Raw genomic sequence first — 22364 nt, forward strand, 5'->3', positions numbered from 1 at the left:
CAGAAAACATTTATTAGCATATCAACAGAACAATCTCATATTTGGGAGTTAAAAAATATTTTATCTAATAAATTAAATAAATATCGAGATGCTTAATTTCATCCAATATCCCTCGTTACTTGGACCTATTTTACTTTTGTGATTTTGATTTTTGGGGTTAATATTGGAATTCAAATTGATACAAGCATTTATTTATTAATCAAATAAGCAGGTCCTTTAAAAGCTTTTTATTGATAGTTTTCTTTCTCGATTTTGGTCCCTAATATATCTCCATTCTATAGAATAAGCAAGTATATTGGACCCTTTGTACATTTGCTTGTTGCAGAAGCAAGCATATGCTTGTTGCACCAATTACCCAAAAAATAAAAATAAAAAAAATGCTTGTTGCTTAATACACCTCCTTTTTTCTGTGCTAAATAGTTACAATACAATACTTAATTTAGAGGAATATTTTTAATTTGCTTCTTCGATACCTCGTTATGGATTGATATTTGTTGCTTATTTTACTGATTTATTTATTTTTTCTACCTTGAAACTTTTTATAATTAGATGTAATTTAATGATTAATATATGACAAAAACAAAGGATTCTAGATTTGGACACAAGATTCGAAAATTTTTGTTTTTTCCTAGACATTTGATACCTTAAATAATAAGGTGCTTTAACTTTTTTTTTTTTTTAAATTTTTTGGCAGAAAAGAATAAGATGCTTTAACTTTGTGTTTTTTTTTTTTTTTTTAATAAAAGAATAAGATGCCTTAACTTTAAAAAATGTTCAAAGATTAATTGTGCTTCAATATTTCTTTAGTTACTTCTTTAAAATGTCACTTGTAAATTACAATAACACCAAAGCTAAACGCAGTAAATTTAATTACCAAATTAGTAAGTATTAATATAATATGGTAGCACTTTTTTTTATTTGTTAATAAATTCAGTAAGCATTTCTAAAATAACAAGCGTCAATCTAAAAATTGATAAAAATCCTCACTTTTTTTTTTCCCCTGATTTTTTCTTAACTAAATGTGATTTAAAAATAAATAAACTAAACCCATAAAAATAAACAAAATTATAATTAAATAATAAAAATAGCCAAAAAGAGACAATATATATATAAATACATACACAGCCCCTGAAACCGCCACTCTTCCTCATAAGCAAAGCAGAAGCAGCAAATTCTCCATAACAATTTCACAAACATGGCTTCTGTACAAGAGACACTAGGCGACCTCAACAGGGACTCCTTCGTGGGCCTCCTTTCGAAGCTCATTGGCGAGTCGAAGTTCGTGCAGAACAACCCACCAGAACTCATTCCCGAGGAGGACCGAGTTGTGAAGCACGTCCTCGATTCTCTTCTCCCTTACAGCACCACCACTGGTGGTGGACCCCTCCTCATCAACCATGTCACTTATTTCCCCGGTAGAGGAAACGTCGTCGTTGAGTATCCCGGAACGGTGCCGGGAAAAATCTTGTCTTTTGTGGGTTGTCATATGGATGTCGTCACCGCAAATCCTAATGATTGGGTATGCTTCTTCTACTTTATGATTATTTTTTACCTTTTTGATGTGATTTTTTTCATGGGTTTTGGTTTGAATTGGCTCTAGAACCTTGAAGTTTGCAACTTTTACTTATCTGGGCTGGGTTTTAGCTTTCTCTCTTCTTCAATTTCTATTTAATTCGATTTGGGTTCTGTGCTGATTTTTTTTTTTTTTCCCCTCTACGTGTATATATATATATATATTTTATTTTGAGAATTGCCTGTTTCAGATTGCTTGTATAAACAATTTGAGTTGTTGGTTTTTAGTGGCATATTCAAACTAAGCGTAGATTCTTCTGGGATTTTCTCCAAAATGTGAGTTTTTATCAACTCGTTAATTTTTTTATTTTTTTATTTTTTGTTATCCACATTCAGCCTGAGGCGTGTCAGAAGTTAATCGTTCACTTTATGTATATTTGTCCTTAGCTTATCGAAATTACACTGAATTTTTATCCAGTTTTCTGATGTTTGGCGGTGTCTTGTCTCAGTTTGATCATGTGGTTTGCTAAATAGTATGAATTTTTTTTTTTTTTTTGGGTTGGCTTTTGTACATGTAGAAGTTGAATAAATTTTCTTTCTTCTGATTTAATTTTTTTAGAATTTAATCATTTTACCTGTATGTCGCCAATCATAACATGAATATGGCTTCTTACTTTGAAGTATCAGACAGCTGTAAGGTTTTCTTCCAATTTCAAGGCTTGTTCAAATTTTTAGTGTTTTTTTTTTTTTTTTAAAAACACATTTTGAACATCTCATATGCATGATATAGTAGTTTCGTTGTGTAAAGAATGATGGATCACTACGTACCGGAACTACATTTTCTGCAGGAATTCGATCCTTTCTCATTGAGCATTGATGGGGATAAACTTTGTGGCCGTGGAACTACTGATTGCTTGGGCCATGTTGCACTTGTAACTGAGCTCATGAAGAAGCTGGGGGAAACAAAACCAAAACTGAAGTCAACTGTGGTTGCCGTATTTATAGCAAATGAAGAGAACTCTGCCATATCAGGGGTTGGTGTGGATGCATTGGTGAAAGATGGACTACTCAATAAATTGAAGGATGGTCCTTTGTAAGCAATTAAATTCTTTCAAAGACTGAAAGTCCAAGTCCAACATATGAAAAGATTAACTATTTTATGATTCTTGGTTCATCAACACAGGTTTTGGATTGACACAGCTGATAAACACCCTTGCATTGGTACTGGTGGTATGATACCTGGGAAGCTTAAAGTGACTGGGAAGCTTTTTCACAGTGGTTTAGCACATAAGGTATTGCATCACTGTACAGTTTACCACCATCTAATAATTTTTGGCACTCATGGTCATATTAGAGGAAAGTAGTAATTAAATAATTTACAATGCCTAAATTGAAAAATTTATTAGACTGGTTATAATGTTGTGGTTTTTCTCCTGTGTTATGAGTGGGTAAGAGAAGAAAAAGATATATTAGAAGAAATAAATCTCTTTCTTAATTTCATTCAGTTACTTAGATAAAATAAATGGTGAGATGGGGATAAATTTCCCATTCAAGGACTGCTGTACAGCCATTTTGGCAAATTCGATGACTGACCCAAGTCCAATGTCTCAAGTTATGCAGTGTTATGGGTTAGGACATTTGGACAAACTGAACTAGGTTAAGTGCCAACACCAATGTAACATCAAAATGGATAGTGAGAGAAGGAAAGATAACTCTGGCCCTTCATAAAGCTTAGTGTAACATAGCTTCTGGGTACCTCATCTGTGATCTGACCTGTAAGTGTTATGGTTCAACTTGGAGATGGTTGGACAAATCAAAATAACTGTAGAGAGAGTGGAAAAGAAGTGATTGAGGAAGTGTAATAAGGAATGACAGTAGAAAAGCATCCATTTTGATGATGAGGCATCCATTGCATGAACTCCTAGCATTTGGGGCACTTGAGAATTGAGAACAAATATGCACTGTAAGAATGTTCGTTATTCTGAACTGTTGCATCCAAACAACTTCAAAGAAAAATGTCATCCTTAGAACTGATACTATACATCCAGTTTCCATTTATATTCTATTGAGGTTCTTGTTAAATACATGCAGGCTATCAACGCGCTAGAGCTAGCCATGGAAGCACTCAAAGAGATCCAGTTGCGCTTTTATAGAGACTTCCCTCCCCATCCTAAGGAGCAAGTCTATGGATTTGCAACACCTTCAACAATGAAACCAACTCAGTGGAGTTGTAAGTTGAGCTTATGATAAAGAAAAATGTTAAAGGAAAGAAATTATATTTTCTTTATTCATGATCATCTCTTTTATTGCAGACCCAGGTGGTGGGATCAATCAAATTCCAGGTGAATGTACAGTTTCAGGGGATGTCAGGTTATAATCTTCTCAATGGTTTTTTATGCAGATGCTTAATGCAATCAGTGTATTATTGAGGCTATCTTTACTTTAATCTCTCCCCTAAAATTTAAATTTCCTTTTATTTTGTAGGCTAACTCCCTTCTACAAGTAAGCAACCTGCTCTGTTCTCTGTTGCAAACTTTCATCAATTAGAAGTTGATTTGGAGATATTAATTATCCATCCTTTTTGATTTCCATTACTCTGATTATATGTTTTAGTGTTAAGGATGTCATGAAAAAGTTACAAGAATATGTGGATGATATTAATGAGAACATAGAAAAGCTTGACACACGGGGTCCAGTTTCAAAGTATGTTCTACCAGATGAAAAACTAAGGGGAAGGTGTGTTTTATCTCTCTCTCTCTCTCTCTCTTTCTAAATCCTTCCTGCATTTTTCACTCAAATGTTGTCTTTTCTTCTATTGATAACTTCATGAACCAAAAACAAGTTTAAAAAAAAAAAAAAAAAAGAACAGCTAGAAACATCATGAGAGAGTACAGAACATAAGGACATTAACTGGTTGTCTTTTCAGTCTCTTGAAAAGATCTATGCCCCAATATCTGGATAATATTCACAAAGTATAGATCTATAACTGGAGTATCTAATTATACCAATAATATAAATAATCCCTTATAGAAGTTTTCGTGCTAATTGAATTATGCTGAAACTTCTGACCCTTCATCAAACAACTCAGAATTCATCTATTACAAGAAAATAACATGGATTATGTCCTGCAGGTTTGATTTTTCTAGTATTTTATATTAACTGAATCAATGTTTGGTTCATGGCATTGCATCCACATAAATAATGGTAGATATTTCCTCCCAAATGTTATAGCTTTTGCCTTCTTGAGATGGTGCTTTATCCTTTCTTCCCTTGTATTTTGATTTGAATATCACCCTTAATATCAAGTCTAATTAGGTAATTCTTTTCTCTTTGAATTTACTCTTGTTCTTGTTAACAATTTGCCTGTACTCTGAATAGCATCCTCAATTTTATAGTGTTCTTGCAGAGATTACTTTAAGCATGATAGTCTGAAAAATTGTTCTGTACCTTTAATCTTTTCAGCCTTGCAATAAGCTTTGATGAGGCAACGTCTGGAGTTGCTTGTGATCTCAACTCTCGTGGATTCCACGTACTGTGTAAAGCAACTGAAGAGGTAGTTGGGCATGTAAAGCCATACTCGATTACTGGAACTTTACCACTCATTCGAGAATTGCAGGTAAGATATTTTCATTTTTCACTTGTGGCCTCTTTTTCTTTTTTATGTAATCATTCCATATTCTTTTTACCAATTGTGTGGCAGGAAGAAGGTTTTGATGTTCAAACTTCTGGCTATGGTATGACACTATAACCATTTCTATCTGGAATATGCCACATTTTTTTTTTATTTTCTTTTTTTTTTCTTTTCTTTAAATATCACTCTTCATGTAGATAGTAGGAGAACTTCAAGAAGAAAATAATCCAAATCATTTGTTATTATAGAAGACTGTGCCTTACTTATTTGTACAAGTAATGTAAACAATCCTAGAATGGAAACTAAACTTGACATGGGAACACGTAGAGTGTTACTATAGTTAGGGAAGTGGGGTGTTGGCAAGTAGTTGGTAGAGCAGGACGTTCAGAAGTTTAACCTTATGAAGTACTGTACTAAGGAAGATTGGAAACTATCCTAAGCCATAAAGTTTTGGTATACACCTTAAGGAATTTAATCTTTTTTATTCACTTATTTGCCCATCGGTTTCAGTTAGGACCAGTGTAGTGATTGGACCTTGAGCTGTGGCTGGCTTACAGATAAATTGAATGGCACTGGCATCCCAGTTATTATAAAAGTCAGAAAAGAAAAATGACTAGAAAATACACAACTTAAAAGGTATTTTGAGTGCTTTTGGCAGTCTTGGCACATCAATTCATATTTGTCAGCTTCTAGTTGTATATCCTTGGTACATATGTGTTTCAGACCTAGAGTGCACTATTTGAGAAGTTGAATCAATCTTACTGGAAAAGTTGATCAAGATTATTATCCATAAATGGAAGGGAACTCTCTTGCAGTTGCAAAGTTGTGATGGTGGTGGCCTGACAATGAACTGAAGGAGTCTTTCTTTTGGTTTGGCTATTTCAAATTTTGTTAATAGAATGCTTGAGTGGTTGCTTAAGGTAAAACCGCTGACCCTACATGGTCAATATCATGAATTTTTTGTTTGCTTTGACATGGTTACACTGATGCCACCTTCCTAACTCCTTATTCCAACGCCATTGGTCTCCACTTGAGTTTTTGTCAGCATTTCTTTCCCAAAGCACATCCTCTAGCCATTTCCTTCAGAAATTTTACATATCAATATTTAATTGTGATAGTACCCACTTTCTTGTGGCTATAATGCATTTCGCATAAAGTGGTTTGTTTAAATTTTTAAGGGTCCTTCAACTCATGACAAGGAAGCCTGTATTGAGCTATAATCAGATATTTACTAAGTTCAAACAGTAAACTAAGGAGTCTCAGTTGCTGAAAAAGTGTCAACTGGTTGAAGATTTAACTTTTTATTTAAAGGAATTTCTTAGCCAAATATAATTATCGTTAGGACCTTTGGTTATTCTGTTGGTCATTTTATTTTAGGTTTATCTGATAATGGGCTTTTCATAAGATGTGAGTTCCTTAAGAAACGTGACTTTTGGTTCAGAAAAGATTTTATTTTTTCCAATTTTTTGAATGATAGCTTTCTTGTTGATCATAGAGCTAATATATAAGTCATATAAGATGACATCTGATTCATTCACTTTATGTTCAATATGTAGGTTTGATGGCTACATACCATGCGAAGAACGAGTACTGCCTTTTTACTGATATGTCGCAAGGCTACCGTGTCTTTGTCAGCATTATCTCTCAATTAGAAGATTGAAAGAACGGAAAGCATTTCGCTAATGGTAACAATAAGGTATAATTTCTGGCATTCATGGTTTAATGATGGTATAAACTCAGGCTCATTTGAAGGGTTATGCAGTGAAATTTTCAGTTTCCAATTTCATTGTCCCCAGTCTCTTTCACATTTACATATGTTATGCCTGTTATTTGGCTTCTCTAGCTTTTGACTCTTCTTATGTTACATCTAATGGGGCTTTCCATATGAAAGGATGGTTTTTTGTAAATCGTGAGATAACTAAAAAATAATAATCACAAAAACAAATACCTGTTGGGAAACACTACCATATGGTCTGGCAACTCTCTCCCCAAACATGCAGTTCAATGAGTATTTGAAGTCCACATTCTGCTAAAAGGACTTGGGTCGAGGGAATTTCTGCCTTAATTATCATTAATTTATTAATTACCTTTTGTCTTTTTTTTCTTTTTTTGTTTAATAAACAAATAGTTTTCAGTTGAAATTTGGCAGCTGGTATTACCAAACATTCTGTCCAATTTTGACTTCATCATACTTTTCAAGGGTGCTTCCAATTAAGTTTGATAACTAAATTTCCAAAACCCACTCTCAAGTTGATTTATTCACGTCCTTCTGGAATAATCCAATGGTAAAGTCGTTGTTTCCTTATAGAGTATTCCTCATGATTTTGAGCTCAAATTCACTCATCCCAATTAACAAAGAAAAGAAAAATAAAAAGGAAAAAAGAAAGTTGATTTATTCATAATAACTATATCATCTATCTTATACTCCAAATGTGGAAGATTGCTGCACAATGTTTGCTTTCCTCTGCCCGCAAGATTTTACTAGAGAAAAAGACATCCAAATGTTTTATCAAAAAAAGGAAAAACAAATGATAGAAAAAAAAATGTTACAAGCTCCTCTGTTGGCTTCCTAAGTTAATACTATGTCTCTCTCTGTGCCAAGAAGTAAACCACTTCTAATCTGCATCTGACTTGATTTTGAAAAATATTAAATTGAATTGAAATGGGTTTATTTAACATAAAAAATTTATAAACTGCAGATAAGTGTTAAAAAATAAAAAATAATTACAGTATACATTCTTTTTCTCTAATATTTTACAGCTGGAAGGGTTAAAAAATAATTGTACAAGAAAACATAAATTAGCCACTAAGCTACCCCCAATTGAAACCAACCAAATATAAACCAAACAAACAGTTTTCAGGTTACTGATTTGTATCCTTTTGTTGTGTGCATATTTTTCTAACATATCAGGGGAGCAGAGTAGAGAAACAGAGTGATGTCCAGAAAAAATAAAATAAAATTAGTAGAGAGCAGAACAAAGTCTTAATACAAAACCATGGAGAACTTCATCATGAAACTCGAATTCCCTTTGAGACTACAGTTCATGGACACAGAAGCTGAACATACATTAAAAATTGACTTCAAATTGAGCATTATAATCGTCAACATAATTTTGGTGTAAGTGTATTTGTTACATTATAACATATATTTTGTGCTATAGAGTTGTCCCATGATGAATAATTTGATTCTCCTACATAATTTACAAATTTCCTCTATATATGGCTATTCTTCTAAATATATTTTGAAAGATGATCTTCAGAATTTGTTTGAATTTTTTCCTTCTAATTTGAGCTGTTGGATTCTCTGACGCAGTCTTCTCCGGTGATCATGTATCTTCCAAAGGCCATGACCCAATATGACAGCAGAGTATATGCCATGTGTGATTATTGGTGCAAGAATATTATTTGTCTGTCACATTTTGCATCAAATTAAATAAAATTCAATGTATGTGTTATTGAAAACTCATTTGTAAAGTTGAAGTTTTCTGAAACAGCAAAAGAATCAAATAAAAATTACCTGGATCCATTCGAAACCAAGGTAGAGGGCCAGAAGTCCTTCAAGTAAGGGAGAATAAATCTTCTTCATTTGCCTCCTCTCGTACCAAGCTGCAGAATTTCACCAGAATCAGATGATGGCTTAAAAATTTAGATAATTAATATGATTTAGAAGAAGATATGAATTTTCATATCTACTTGGCAGCAATTTAAACTAGTTTTAAGCCCGTCTGGGAGTGATTTTGAGATACCTAAAATCACTTTTAAATAGATAAAAGTGTTTCTTATCGTCTTTGGCCAAAACACAAAAAAAAAAAAAAAAAAAAAAAAAAAAAAAAAAAGAAGAAGAAGAAGAAGAAGAAGAAAAAAAAAATGAAAATGCTTTTTGGTGATTTTGTTTTTAGAAAATCACCTACTAGTGATTATGGAAGGAGCACTAGGTGACTCTTGGGAAATGGAATCATTCCAAAACGGGCTCAAGAATGAAAGCAATCCTACATATCACATGGCACTTAAAAAGTATCACTTAACCAACTCAGTGCCTTATAAGCCAAAGAAATAATATGAAAAAAATAACTAAAATTTAGATTCAAACTAGCAGCAACTAAACATTTTGTGCCAGGGTATGAAGTCAAACCTGAAAAGAGTTTTTTGAGGTCTTCACGTCCATAACGAGATGGTAAAACTGGAGCAACTATATAAGCTGGATCTGTAAAAATATAAGAACGAGATAAGCAGCTGCTAAACCATACTTGCAAAGAAGAAAATTCATCAATAGAAACAAGAATTTCTTAAAGTAGTCTAACCTTTTGGAGATGCAGCCACATAGTATAAGGAACCAGTTAGAGCAGCTGTTATAACAGCTGCGAAGGCCTGAGCAAATGGGACAAATGGGGGAAGAACTCCAGTCTACAATTTCAGAAATGAAGCAAACTAAGTTATATCTGAAACTTTCCATTGCTATAATAACAGGAAAAGGAAAAATTAACCCAAAAAAAAAAAAAGGAATATTACCAAAGATGTCATTCCTCGAGCATCTGAGACTAGATCCGTGCCTCTCAGAAATATATCAGCCAAAGCTCCCTAAAAGGAGTGGCAATCAAGAAAATAAATAAATAAAGGGAGTAGAAAAAGGTGATGCAAACCTGGCATAATATATGGACGGAAAGAGGCAAATCCTCCATACACATATCCAGGAGTCACTTTTTAACTTTTTCCTTTAAAAGACAAAACACTTGTGAAAATTCAAATAACAACCCCGAATTCTTTTCTCTCCATAAAAATCAAAATACCCCTCTAAGATATATGCTGTTAAGTTATATACTAATTTAGAACTTGTAGAAAATATTTTCTAAAGGTTTACAATGGTGTGGTTGAACTCCTAGTGTAAGAATAGAAGTTTTAAGAGATTCATATTAAATACAAAACAAATAATTTAGAAGGAATAATATGGCAATTCAATTTATCATTTAACAATACATCAAAAATAAAATTCAAATAGGCTGCAGTAGTATACCTGAACAGCAGCCCTGTAGAAAAGCTCCTCTCCCACAGAGCTTGCAGCAACAATAAGTATAAACTGCAAAGTACCAACATATCAATTTTGTTTTCTCCAGAAAGAGACAACAAAATGTCTAAAAAGTTTAACAGTTTAAAACCATTTACCTGCCATGGTGACATTCCGTAAAAGAAGCTCCGTAGCTCCTCATCCTCTACATCTCTGATGGCACGGGCATGAGGAGATAACTTTACAACCTCGTCCTATAACCATTTAAAGTCAAACAAAAGCAAGCATGAGTGAGTTGTGAAACTATGTAAAGAACACTTCTCTTTGAACGAGTTGTGAAACTATGTAAAGATCACTTCTCTTTTTGTTTTTTTTCTGTCCATCAACGTATATAACTCATCCAACAAAAGTAAAAGCCTTTAATACTTCATCCGGTAGAAACATTAGGATAATATTTGTTTAGACTAAATTGAAAAACTTTTTTTTTTTTTTTTTGCCCCTAAGAAAATAAATAGAGTCCACTTTGAAGATTCGGGAAGCAATAAATCAACTTACATCTAGTATAAACAAAAGTGCCATGATAGGGGGAGCCGCATATCCAAGCCCTTCTAAAATGGCATCTAATGATGGATTAAAACCTCCCAAGCAATCAATTCCAGTGATTGAGCAAATAAATCTTCCAGCTAGAGCCATTGCACCATATATACCTGATTGTCCATTTAAAGAAAAAAATTGAGTCACAAATACAAGTATTAGGAAGGAAAATCCAAATATCACATTTCTTAGCCCACTTTGTTCTCCACAACATAAGAAATGGAACAGAGCACGTAAAATGAAAGCCTAGGAAAATAATCAAAAGACTAATCCTACGGATACCAGGATTTCTTCTTTAATCCTTTTAAAAAAAATAAAAAATGATGAAATGAATATATCGAGTGCACACTTGTTGTATCCTACACACACACACACACACACATATATATATAAAATATAAATAAAAAAAAGAAAAAAAAATTGGAGCTTTTTTCTATCAAATTAATTTAAATCTTCCAATGGGTAGACTTAATAGTTGCAAGTCCAATGACTATTAACTAAAACAGAGCCTGGATTTATTTAGATACATGGCATGAAAACTTTTCTCCAACCATCTCAATTAACAAAACAACATATCTCCAAAACCCTGAAGCAAAATATAATATTTCCCATCAACAAAATCCAGTTTTTTAGATATAATCAAGCATCACCAATGCAACCCCTTTCTTTTTTTTTTTCCCTAATTAATCCAAAGATGTAAATAATTTTTCATTTTCAGATCCTATTGCAATCCCAAAAAAAACAAAACTTATTGACTAAGAATCTGACATACCCACATAGGAAGTACGAGAAAACGTTGTAGTCCAAAAAAAATTTTCAAAACACAAATTGTTGCTTCTTATATTCCAAAAGATTACTACAAATTCCAACAAAATAAATCAAAGAACGAGCGAGGAAAACCGGGGGGGGGGGGGGGGGGGGGGGGGGTAGAGAGAGAGAGAGAGACCGACCAATTCCATAGCTGAGTCTAACCACAGCACCAATCTTATCCCAAACAGGGAAATCCGCCTCGTTGAAAGTGTCTAATGTAGTGACCTCCATGGCTGGGCTTGTGAACCCACCTCCTCTTCCACTACTTTCAAGCTGCTCTCTTCCTCCTCTCCCATCCATGCTTTCACTGTTGCTGCTGCTGCTGCTCCGTTCAACCGAAGCTCTAACACACCGTAACGGAACCCTAACACCATCCGAAATAGAACTCGTCCTCGTCCTCGTCGTCGTTGTCTTCCTCCTCCTCTTCCTCACAGACGGCAAATCGAAAAGCTTCGAGCTCAGACCCACAACTCTACACGAAAACGACGGCGTTGAGGTGTTCACGGACATTAACAGATGCTCCATTCTTTTGGAAACTACCACCGAAAACCGATTATATTCGAATAAAGAGTTCAGCCCGACAAATCGGGTTTTTCGGAGGTCGGAGTCGGAGTTTTCTTCGTCTCGGTCGTCTTCATTTGATGAAGCATAACATAATATTTTTTTTTTTTTTTCCTTTGAATTTTTTAAAGAAAATATTGACCGCTCAGCTTCGTTGAGAGGAAGATTGATTTTATGACCGTTAGATTTTAGATGGGAAAGAGATCGGACGGTTAGGGGAGTGGGGAATTAAAACAAAATGGGACCGGCAGTGGTATATGGTTGATATTTATTTATTTTATTTATTTTTTTGTCATATTCTTTTATTTTTGCTATTTTGGTAGATTAGGTGGCCATTGAGCTATGGAGGTACAGGGAATATCCGATCAGCCTATGAAAGAAAGACACCTGGAGATAATGCTTGGATGGCTTCTTTTATGTCTGCATGCATTATGGCCACGTCATTCTTTTTTATTTGTTAAAGTTTTGGTTTGGGAGAAAGTGGTTTTTTTCCGAAAAGCCAACGATTGCATTTGTAACCAGTCATTTTGACATTACTTAGATATTTTTTTATTAATTTTTGCATTATATTATTTATTATAATTTAATATTTAAAACTAATAAAATATAAATTTATTGATTATTAAAATTTTAATTAAAAAATATTTCTATTAAAATTTGATAATTAATAATTTTAATTTTAAATTTAAAAATTGAAAAAAAAAATTCAACATTAGTTTTAATATTAAATAACTTATTTGAGTTTTGTTGGATAAATATATGTACTTCATTTTGGTGTATATTTGGGGTTCTTTTAAGCCCGTATTTTTGGATTATGATAAAAAAAAATTATTAAATATAGTATTTAATAAATCTATAGAATTTTTAGATGTTTTAATAATTTATACCCTTTTAGTTAGAAGTAGATTTTTAAATTCTCTTTCTAATATAATCAAAATTTTCAAATTAAAATTACTATATATCTTTTAATTAATAATAAAATTGCTTTTCACTCATTTATACATAATAATAATATATAAATACATAAAAATAATAATTATATCTATTTTTGTCATTATATATAATTAAAAAAATTAAATAGATTTTTTTACTAAACACTCGAATTCAAATTGTAATTTTCAATAATTTTGAAATAATAATTTATCAAACATTAAAAAAATTTGTAAAATAAACTTATTATTATTTCAGTAGAGCTTTTATCAATCATTTCATAACAGCAAGACTAAGTTTTGTTACTTTGGACCATGATATTTAGCTACATAAGACAGCAACGAACCTAAATTATGATTTTATCAAAAAAAAGAAAAAAAAGAAAAAGGGAAAAACTAAGTTATGATTCATAATCATACTTTGAAAAAGGGAAAGACTAAGTTATGATTCATAATCATACTTTGAATATTACTATATATATATATATATATATATATTCTTCTAAATTTTTATTTGAAAGGAATATAAATTAGAATTCACCAAAATATAAGGAATATACTTCAGAAACAAAAGACATGATTTTTGAATATTCTTCATAAACAAAAGACATGATTTTTTTTTTTTTTTTTTTTTCCTTCCCAGTATATATGTATAAGCAAAGATATGTTCGATATCGTTGTCGCTGGAATTTAGGAGACCATGATGGAGATGGTTTTCGCATGCAAATTTCTTGATATTTGTTGCTAGATCGAGCTGAGACTGTCAAGAATGTCCATTTTGAGATGCTCTAAGCTTGCAAAGGAAAATCCAAGATAAACTGACATGAAAACCAAGAAACAATGTCAAAGGGGCATTGGCAGTGGAGATGGCACAAAACCTCCTACACACAAGTGAGACTGGTATTCAACTCAAGTTGTTCTGGTCAAATTCTGATAAAGTAACAATAGAGAAGGGAACGAGAAGTTGGGTTGTGAAATCAAACATGAGCCCTTTAGAGAGCTGAAGAATTCATGGATGTCCACTACATGACTCTCAAGTTGCTGGATGGTCGAGACCTGGACCTTTTGCCAAGTGGGACAGTTTCTCACCACTCACGACCTGGACCTCGACTTTAGATGTTGTGATGAACCTAACCAATGTGCTGCCAATGTGTGAATGTTTGGTTTGCACCCTTCAATCGTCTATCCTAGCTCATATCCAAGGGTATAGGATGATTGAATCTAGGTGGTCTTTCCTAATTGGCATGGGGAATTTGTCTCTCTGTCTTCATGGATAGGGTGTTAACGAAATATACTATTTACTTTTCCATATTTTTGTTTTATCTTTTTATTTTTTGAAAATTTTAAAATATTTTTATGTCAAAATTAAATTTATTTTTTCTTTGTATTTTTTGTTTGTTTTTTTTCTTATTTCTTGAAAACTTATTCAGTCTTTCAAAAATTCCTGCAAAGTATATTTTTGCAAACTGGCTCTGATATTCTTTTTCATCAATACGTTTTACTTCTTTTTTGATTTTTTATTTGTTTTTTCTTCCTTTCTTTCGTCTTTTGCTCACTTCCTTTTTTTCTTTTTTCTCCTTTCTTTTCCACCACATCTCTGCAATTTTTTTCCCCTGTCGAAACTCAGCTTTTCATTTTTTATTTTTTCTTCCTTTCTTTTGTCTTTTGCTCACTTCCTTTTACTTTTTATTTTTTTTGGTTTCTTTTCCACTACATCTCTATAATTTTTTCCCCTGTCAAAATCCAGCTTTTTTATTTTTTTATTTTTTCTTCCTTTTTTTTGTCTTTTGCTCACTTCCTCTCATTTTTTTTCCCCTGTCAAAACCTAGCTTTTTTTTTTTTCTTCCTTTCTTTTGTCTTTTGCTCACTTCCTTTTGTTTTTTATTTTTTTTCCTTTCTTTTCCACCACATCTCTGCAATTTTTTTTCCCTTGTCAAAACCTAGCTTTTTTTTTTTCTTTCTTCTTTTCTTTTGTCTTTTGCTCACTTACTTTCATATTTCATCTTATTTTTTCCTTTCTTTTCACCACCTCTTTGCAATTCTTTTCCCCTCTCAAAACCCATTTTTTTTTTTTATTCCTTTCTTTTGTCTTTTCCTCACTTCTTCTCTTCACCTTTGTCAAGACATGTTACGTCTTTTTTTTTTTTTTTCCTTTCTTTTGTCTTTTCCTCTCTTCGTTTTTATGTGTTATTTATTTATTTTTTTTGTTCCCCTTTTGTTCTGAGCCAGCCATTAATCAATGGATGGAAGGTCTTATTTGTATGAGGAAAGCTACAAAGGCAGTGCTGATACGAGAAAAACTCAACCAGTAGGTTATAAATTTGGAATGCAAAGAAAGGACAAGAAAGAGTTGCAGTATGATTTGAAGGACCTGCAGGTATTGAGAAGTTCAGCATTTTTTCTGTTAAGAATTCAATTTCTTATTTGTTTAGGTCAGATAAGATTGTGTGGAAGTGAAATATTAGTTTGGAATTCGCTCTTTTTAATGCAAAATATGAAGATAATTTAGTCAAGCTCAAGCTATTTTGTGGTGTCATAGACGAGGTAGGAAGTAGCAAGTGTTTTAAGATGGTTTATTATGAGAAAACAAGAAAAATGAAAGGCAATGTTTGAATTGGAAGGTACCATATCAAAAATAAAAGTGATATTCTACCCCTTTTTTTTCATAGTGAAGAAAAGAGGATATCTAAGAGTTCTACTTTTAACGTTATTTTGATAGTTTTAGGTGCTTTGTTCTCAATTTCAGGTTGAATTAGGAAATCTTCAAGATGCAGCTTTTCTTAATGCTGTCGTAAAGGTAAAGTGAACTCTCGTATTTAATTTTTCAATGGTAGGATTCATGAGCATTGAACATAGATATTTTCTGTTTGGAGTTCAGTGATCATGAATTCTATCTTTTAAATGGAAAAATATGTGCACAATCTATTACATCCAACCGATTTGTTTCTTAAATAATTTTAGGTTTACTACACCCATACTGCACTTGACTATTCTCTTCCTTGGCAAAAACAAAGATAATATACAAGTATTGGCAGGCAAGGTTTGAAAATCTTCTCCTATTATCTTTTCCCCTAAAATTTTGGAATTCTACTTCTTTCTTAAATGGAGATAACTGTATTTTCCTTATTGCAGTGCATTTATGATTGGGGATGGGAAACTATTGACAAATGCACATTGTGTTGAACATAATACACAGGTAATATACTGTGCCATCTATAGCCTAATACATATATGACAATTATAAAAATAAATGTCGTAGCAACTTCATAGTTCCTTGTCATATAAAAGTAACTATTTACTGATTTTGTCTGTATGCTTAATTTTGCTTGTTTATTAAAGTATTCAACTCAACAAACAAGTAGGATGTATTAATCTTACCATGTTTTGATAGCACATCTTTTAGTTTTAATTTAAGTTTTGATTGTCTTTAGATGAAGTTGCAAAATTGTGTTATGGCATGTTCCCAATAAATGAGTGCCATTAAATTATTCCCCCTTCTTGGTATGATTTCAGGTTAAGGTGAAGAGAAGGGGAGATGATACCAAATACGTTGCCAAGGTATATCTCTATCATAATTATTTGTGTCATCTCAATATGTTCTTGCTGCCCTCATAGGTCTGAGATGACTTCCTTTATCTTCTTGAAGTAGTTGAACAGCCAAAAATTATGTTCTTTAATGTATATTCTTTAGCATTTGAGCACTCAGAGTCATAAACCATATGTGGGACAAGTGTAACAAGAATGAGCATCGTGAGATGTGAATGAAACTGTTGACAGGCATTAGTGGAATAGTTGGACTTTTTTTTTTGGGTTAAGTGGGATAGTTGGTGTTATTTCATAGTATTAGCAGGTTGTAGATATTGGGAAATGAAAAACAAGGGCTTGATGTTATGGCCTCTTTGAATTTCAATTTGCATTTCACATTTGCAAAACAATTTGTGAGACTCTTATTATGATATCACTCTTTAAATTTTGGTGAGATTTTCTGAGGTGGTTTCTTCAAATTGGTACCTTACTTCTTTCCTTTGAACATTAATAAACTCTTGAAGCTTATATTCCTCTTAGTTATGAATTTTGGATTTTAGTCAAAGGCATTGATTGTAATATAGCTTTGCTATCAGTAGAAAGCAAGGAATTTTGGATAGGAGCTGAACCTCCCTATTTAAGACATTTGCCACGTCTTCAGGTTTAAATAATTGTCTTTCTTTGGTGGAATCTGTTGTTTGTTCTATTCAATGTATATGGATTTTGTCCTTTCGCATTATCCTTTTCATCTCTATACAGAAGCTAAAATATGTTATATAGGGAAGTAACAAATCATCAGTAGATGATACTTTTGATGCCTTGGTTGAATTATTAGTTGCTTGTTGACTAATAACAAAGATAAATTGCCAAAGGCATAAAAAGCTATAGGTGATTTAGTATCCTTAACTTCTGGATCATGATGTCATTTCTTGATTCATATCTAATTGCAAACCCAATATTGATATATGACTGACATAATGTCATCATATTGAATTGAATTCCTCCCATTTCCTATCTCATTTTTTATAATACCAGCTGTATCAACTTAATGTAGCTATACAATTTCCACTAATCTATAAATCTAGAATTAATTTTACTTATTATGTGATTATTAAATACAGAGATTAAAGTATGTGGACTGGTATATCTATTTGACTATTCCTGTCAGTAAATCATTTGTTTGAAATCTGAACTGCATGGCTTCTTTATGAGCAGGATTCGGTAACTGTTGTAGGATATCCCCTTGGAGGAGATACCATTTCAGTAAAAAGGGTATCATATCACGTAGAGAGGTGTGATTCTTCGTACTAGCACACAATCATGTCATTTATTAATTCTATAACATGTCATTATCTTAGTTGGCATTGCTACTCATATTCATTTTCATGTCTTTAAATAAGATTTTATGCTAGCTAAAAACTTAAAATATCAAGTTTCTTATAAATTTTTTTCCTGATCAGGTAAGATCATATACTTATGGGTCATCTGATTTGTTGGGCATTGAAATTGATGCAACAATAAATCCTGGTTCATTTGTACTTGAAATTTATAGTTTTACTCCTTTCTTTATTGATACTTCTCCAATTTATGTATTTTCCTTCTAGAAATAGCTCAAATGTCTCAAATATTTTAAACTTTTTTCTTTTAGTGACATTTCTCTATATATTCATGATAACCTTTGCTTATAGTGACATTTCTATGGTTTTAATAGAGTATTCTCTTATTTTTTATGCTTATAGAGAATGAGAATTTGTATCTCTATGGACTTCCAAATGAGACATGGGAAGTTAATATACCTATTAAGGAGGTGCCTCTGGGCTTTTAGAACCAGCCTTAGGTATAAATCACGTTAGGGATGGGATGCAAAAGATGGATTGGTTGTCACTAGTTGCCGACGCAATTGTTAAGCAAATATTTATTTTAGAACAAGTTATCCCTTTCCGATGCTGTTTCACCTGTAATAGTGGAATTAAGTGCCTAATTCATATTGAAAACTACTTGTATTGTGCTATCTTTTCTATATTTAAGCTTTGTTGGTTGACTGGAAACACACATTATATATGCTTATTAAATGAAATAATGAATTAAATGAATTATAAATATTATAGTTAAATCCCAAAAATTACTCCCAAACTATAAATATTATAGTTGGTTGACTGGAAACACACATTATAGTTAAATCCCAAAATATGTATACACACATTATATCTGCACGTAGGACTAACCGTAGCTTCACATCTGTCAATGACCATGAAATCATTTGAAGGAACCAACTCTTTTCGAGTAAGAATGAGGTACAAAAGAAGCTTTGTCTATATGCACTGCAGAGGAATTTTGAATTCAATGTCAAGAAATCTGATATGAGGTTGTATGTATAAATGACAATTGCAAGTGGCAATTGCGTGCTACCGTGAAAATACAGACGCTTTCATGATTAGGGTATTCCAGGATGAGCATATTTACTCTTTAAATATCATGAAAAGGGATCATCGTCAGGCAAAAAGTTCAGTTGTTGGAGACATCATCCAGCCAAAGCTTGATGGGATTTCACATCAATACAAACTCCGTGATATTGTGCATGACATTTTCTCTAATTACGGGGTAAATATAAGCTACAATAAAGCATGGGCCGCTAAGGAAGTTGCACTATCAGGTTTGTGGCGTACACCTGAAGAGTCATATGCAAAACTCCCTTTATGGAGTTACATTTTAAAGAGCGAGAATCCGGGCACGTTCACTCGAATTGAAACTGATGATCAAAATAGATTTTTATATTTTTTCATGGCACGTGGAGCTAGCATCAGAGGGTGGGCCGCTAAGGAAGCTGCACTATCAGGTTTGTGGCGGACACCTGAAGAGTTATATGCAAAACTCCCTTTATGGAGTTACATTTTAAAGAGCAAGAATCCGAGCACATTCACTCGAATTGAAACTGATGATCAAAACAGATTTTTATATTTTTTCATGGCATGTGGAGCTAGCATCAGAGGGTTTCATCATATGCGGAGAGTCATAGCTGTCGATGGAACTACACTGAAGAATAGATACAGAGGTTTGTTATATATTGCATCATGTTTGAATGGGAATAATCAAATTTATCCACTTGCCTATGGAATAGGCCCTGGGGAGACGGATGTGGCCCACACATGGTTTTTTGAGAGACTCAAAGAAGCGTTTGGTGATGATCCCAATATAGCTTTTATATCGGACAGACACAAGAGTATTGCAAAAGCAATATGGACAGTTTTCCCTAATAATCACCATGGCCACTGCACATATCATCTTGGTACAAACTTATGTGCTACGAAGTTTAAAGGTAATGTCAATGCGATTCTATCAACTTTTAATGATGTAGCTAGAGCATATATTGTTGAGGAATTTGATAAGGCCATGCATATTTTAGAAGGTGTTAGTATTGAAGCTGTACAATATCTCAAGGATGCAAATCCTGCTAAGTGGGCTAGATCACATTTTTCGGAAAATAGATACAACATCATGACCACTAACATTGTAGCGAGCATGAATTCTGTGCTTCTTGATGCTTGGGATAAACCCGTTTTGCCACTACTAGATCATATTCATGATGTCTTGCAAAAGTGGTGGTATGAATGTCGAAATAATGCAGCTGCAATGCAAACTCCTGTTACTAACTGATTGGAAAATATCATGCAAGGGCGCTCAAATTATGGCAGAGGCTTCCGTGTTATTCCATTAAACTTATACGAGTTTCAGATTGTTGACCATGGTGTGCTGGTTGGAGTAGTCAACTTAGAAAGTAAGACATGCTCATGCAAGGAATTCGACATCGATAGATTTCCTTGTGTCCATGCAATTGCAACATGTAAGTATCGACATATCTTTCCATATACCCTTTGCTCGCTGCATTACTCAATTGAGTCTCTCCGTGATGCATATTCGGATACCATATATCCACTTTGGAGATAAATGTCAGTGGCATGCTCTAGATGGTGTCATCAATCAGCTTGTACTTCCACCTGAGATTGGAAAAGAGTCAGGAAGACCAAGAAAGAAACGGATTTAATCTAAAAGAGAGGAGAGTCTTCAATATAGCTACGGGAGGTGTAAACAGATTGGTCACAACAGACGATCTTACTCGACCACCGTACCACTTCATATCACTACCAATCAACTGCACCATTCAACATCTGGACCATAAAATCTCTCTATGCTATGTTAAGCTCCTAGGGGTATGTTATTCGATATATCTTACTATGCATGTGTAGTTTTTTTATCTGTTTACTTACGGTTTGCTTGTGTTATACAATGTCGTACGAATGTAATTAGTAGCTCAATTGCTTAACGTGTGCTTTGGTAAAAAAAGCATTTGGTTTCATGTAATGTTTTGTTGACTTAGACATTTGTCGTAATGTGTTGGTAAAATAGCATTGTGTGTTCAGTATGTTGTACGTTTTTTACTATTTCGGAGATGCTATTCATTAATAGTGATAACGATACACTGTCGATAATTGACATTTGTCCATTGTTTCAAAGAAAATCACCACAATTCCATCCTTTGAGCTTTGATAATATGTGTTTCCACAAAAAAGCACACCAAATTTCAACTTTTTTAATGATCCTTAACAAAAGAATACAAAAAAAGATTCGAAAAAAGCAGGAAAATTTCAAATAAAGATGATTACCAATGGTGTATCGGTAATTACCGATACCGACGGTTTGATCGGTAATTACCGAAATCCCGTCGGTAATTTCAATTTTGCATATTTTTTCCAATCCGAAAACTTCGATAATGTGTATTTCCACCATGAACATGCAAAAACTAACATTATCCATGATCTTCAACAATATAATCCTCAAAACGTTTGGAGAAAATTATACAAATTCAAAATTCTATTATTACCAACGGATCGTCGGTAATTACCAATGGAACTGTCGGTAACCAATATCACAAGCAAATAAACTTGCTGAAAAATTTACCAAAGGTTCCATCGGTAATTACCAACACCCATTGGTAATTAAAATGATTGCTTTTTTGAAACAAATCACCACAATTTAATTCGAAAACTTCAATAATGTTTTTTTCCACCAAAAACCTACTAAACATAACTTTACTTAGGTGGGGAAATGGGAAAATTTTTGAAAAGTTCAAAGAAAGTTGATTACATACGGTGCATCGGTAATTACCGATACCAACTGTTTCATCGGTAAATACCGAAACTCCATCGGTAATTTAATTTTGGATTTTTTTCAATCTGAAAACTTCATTAATGTGTGTTTCCAATAAGGACATACTAAATAAAACTTTATTAAAGATCCTCAACTTTAGAATCCAAACAAAAAGATCGAGAAAAAAAAGTGGAATTTCAAATAAAAATGATACCGACGGGTCATCGATAATTATCGCTACGAACTTCAGTAATAAATACTAGGAGAAAAAATCCTTGTCGGAAAAATTACCAATGTGACCATTGATAATTACCAAATCACCGTCGGTAATTACCAACGGTGTTTCGTTTATTACCGATGAAACCGTTGGCATTGATAATGTAATTACCGATGCTGAATTGGTAATCGTATTTTTTTGAAATCTTACAATTTTTTCCTTGTATTTTTTTGGATTCTTTAGTTGACGATAGTTAATAAATTTAGATTTAGCATTTTCTTGGTGAATACACACGTTATAGAAGTTTTCGGATTTGCTTGTTTTGATTTGGTTTGGAAAATATGTCAAAATTTTAATTACCGATGGGGATTCGGTAAATACCAATGGTACCGTTGGTAATTTTTCCAGCAACAATAGTGGCTGCTAATAAGGATTACC

General features: G+C 33.0%; 3 protein-coding genes across 8 annotated transcripts; 2 read left to right on the forward strand and 1 right to left on the reverse strand.

Annotated features, from left to right (window-relative positions):
- Nucleotides 1–1126: 1126 nt before the first annotated feature.
- Nucleotides 1127–8680, forward strand: LOC107430501 (acetylornithine deacetylase). Of its 4 annotated transcripts, none has more exons than XR_007237942.2 (11): nucleotides 1127–1519; nucleotides 2361–2605; nucleotides 2696–2804; nucleotides 3604–3742; nucleotides 3825–3882; nucleotides 3997–4014; nucleotides 4126–4248; nucleotides 4975–5128; nucleotides 5213–5246; nucleotides 5959–6063; nucleotides 6700–7107. XR_007237942.2 is itself a non-coding variant. In XM_016041346.4 (11 exons), the coding sequence occupies exons 1-10, from the start codon at nucleotides 1196–1198 to the stop codon at nucleotides 6801–6803; spliced, it is 1308 nt and encodes a 435-aa protein (XP_015896832.2). In that variant the 5' UTR covers nucleotides 1128–1195; the 3' UTR covers nucleotides 6804–6839; nucleotides 8457–8680. The 4 variants fall into 4 exon arrangements, 3 of the variants coding, with proteins under 3 accessions (XP_015896832.2, XP_060674189.1, XP_015896831.2); XM_016041346.4 differs by lacking the exon at nucleotides 5959–6063 and adding an exon at nucleotides 8457–8680 and having other exon boundaries at nucleotides 1128–1519; nucleotides 6700–6839; XM_060818206.1 differs by lacking the exon at nucleotides 5959–6063 and adding an exon at nucleotides 8055–8361 and having other exon boundaries at nucleotides 1128–1519; nucleotides 6700–6839.
- On the reverse strand, nucleotides 8202–12231 carry LOC107430503 (uncharacterized). 2 transcript variants are annotated; one of them, XM_025079192.3, is made up of 10 exons: nucleotides 11690–12231; nucleotides 10701–10852; nucleotides 10304–10399; nucleotides 10155–10217; nucleotides 9653–9721; nucleotides 9445–9547; nucleotides 9276–9347; nucleotides 9055–9132; nucleotides 8661–8749; nucleotides 8202–8552 (listed from the first exon to the last, which is right to left on the reverse strand). In XM_025079192.3, the coding sequence occupies exons 1-10, from the start codon at nucleotides 12072–12074 to the stop codon at nucleotides 8400–8402; spliced, it is 1260 nt and encodes a 419-aa protein (XP_024934960.3). In that variant the 5' UTR covers nucleotides 12075–12231; the 3' UTR covers nucleotides 8202–8399. The 2 variants fall into 2 exon arrangements, with proteins under 2 accessions (XP_024934960.3, XP_060674190.1); XM_060818207.1 differs by lacking the exon at nucleotides 9055–9132 and having other exon boundaries at nucleotides 11690–12230.
- A 1429-nt stretch (nucleotides 12232–13660) lies between these two features.
- Nucleotides 13661–21030, forward strand: LOC125419105 (uncharacterized). 2 transcript variants are annotated; one of them, XM_060818062.1, is made up of 7 exons: nucleotides 13661–15416; nucleotides 15786–15836; nucleotides 16001–16079; nucleotides 16172–16235; nucleotides 16553–16597; nucleotides 17780–17856; nucleotides 18304–21030. In XM_060818062.1, the coding sequence occupies exon 7, from the start codon at nucleotides 18995–18997 to the stop codon at nucleotides 20216–20218; it is 1224 nt and encodes a 407-aa protein (XP_060674045.1). In that variant the 5' UTR covers nucleotides 13661–15416; nucleotides 15786–15836; nucleotides 16001–16079; nucleotides 16172–16235; nucleotides 16553–16597; nucleotides 17780–17856; nucleotides 18304–18994; the 3' UTR covers nucleotides 20219–21030. The 2 variants fall into 2 exon arrangements, 1 of the variants encoding a protein (XP_060674045.1); XR_009639270.1 differs by lacking the exon at nucleotides 18304–21030 and adding an exon at nucleotides 18025–18296 and having other exon boundaries at nucleotides 13671–15416.
- Nucleotides 21031–22364: the final 1334 nt, after the last annotated feature.

Source organism: Ziziphus jujuba, chromosome 6, assembly GCF_031755915.1.
Source record: "Ziziphus jujuba cultivar Dongzao chromosome 6, ASM3175591v1".
Taxonomy (NCBI): domain Eukaryota; kingdom Viridiplantae; phylum Streptophyta; class Magnoliopsida; order Rosales; family Rhamnaceae; genus Ziziphus; species Ziziphus jujuba.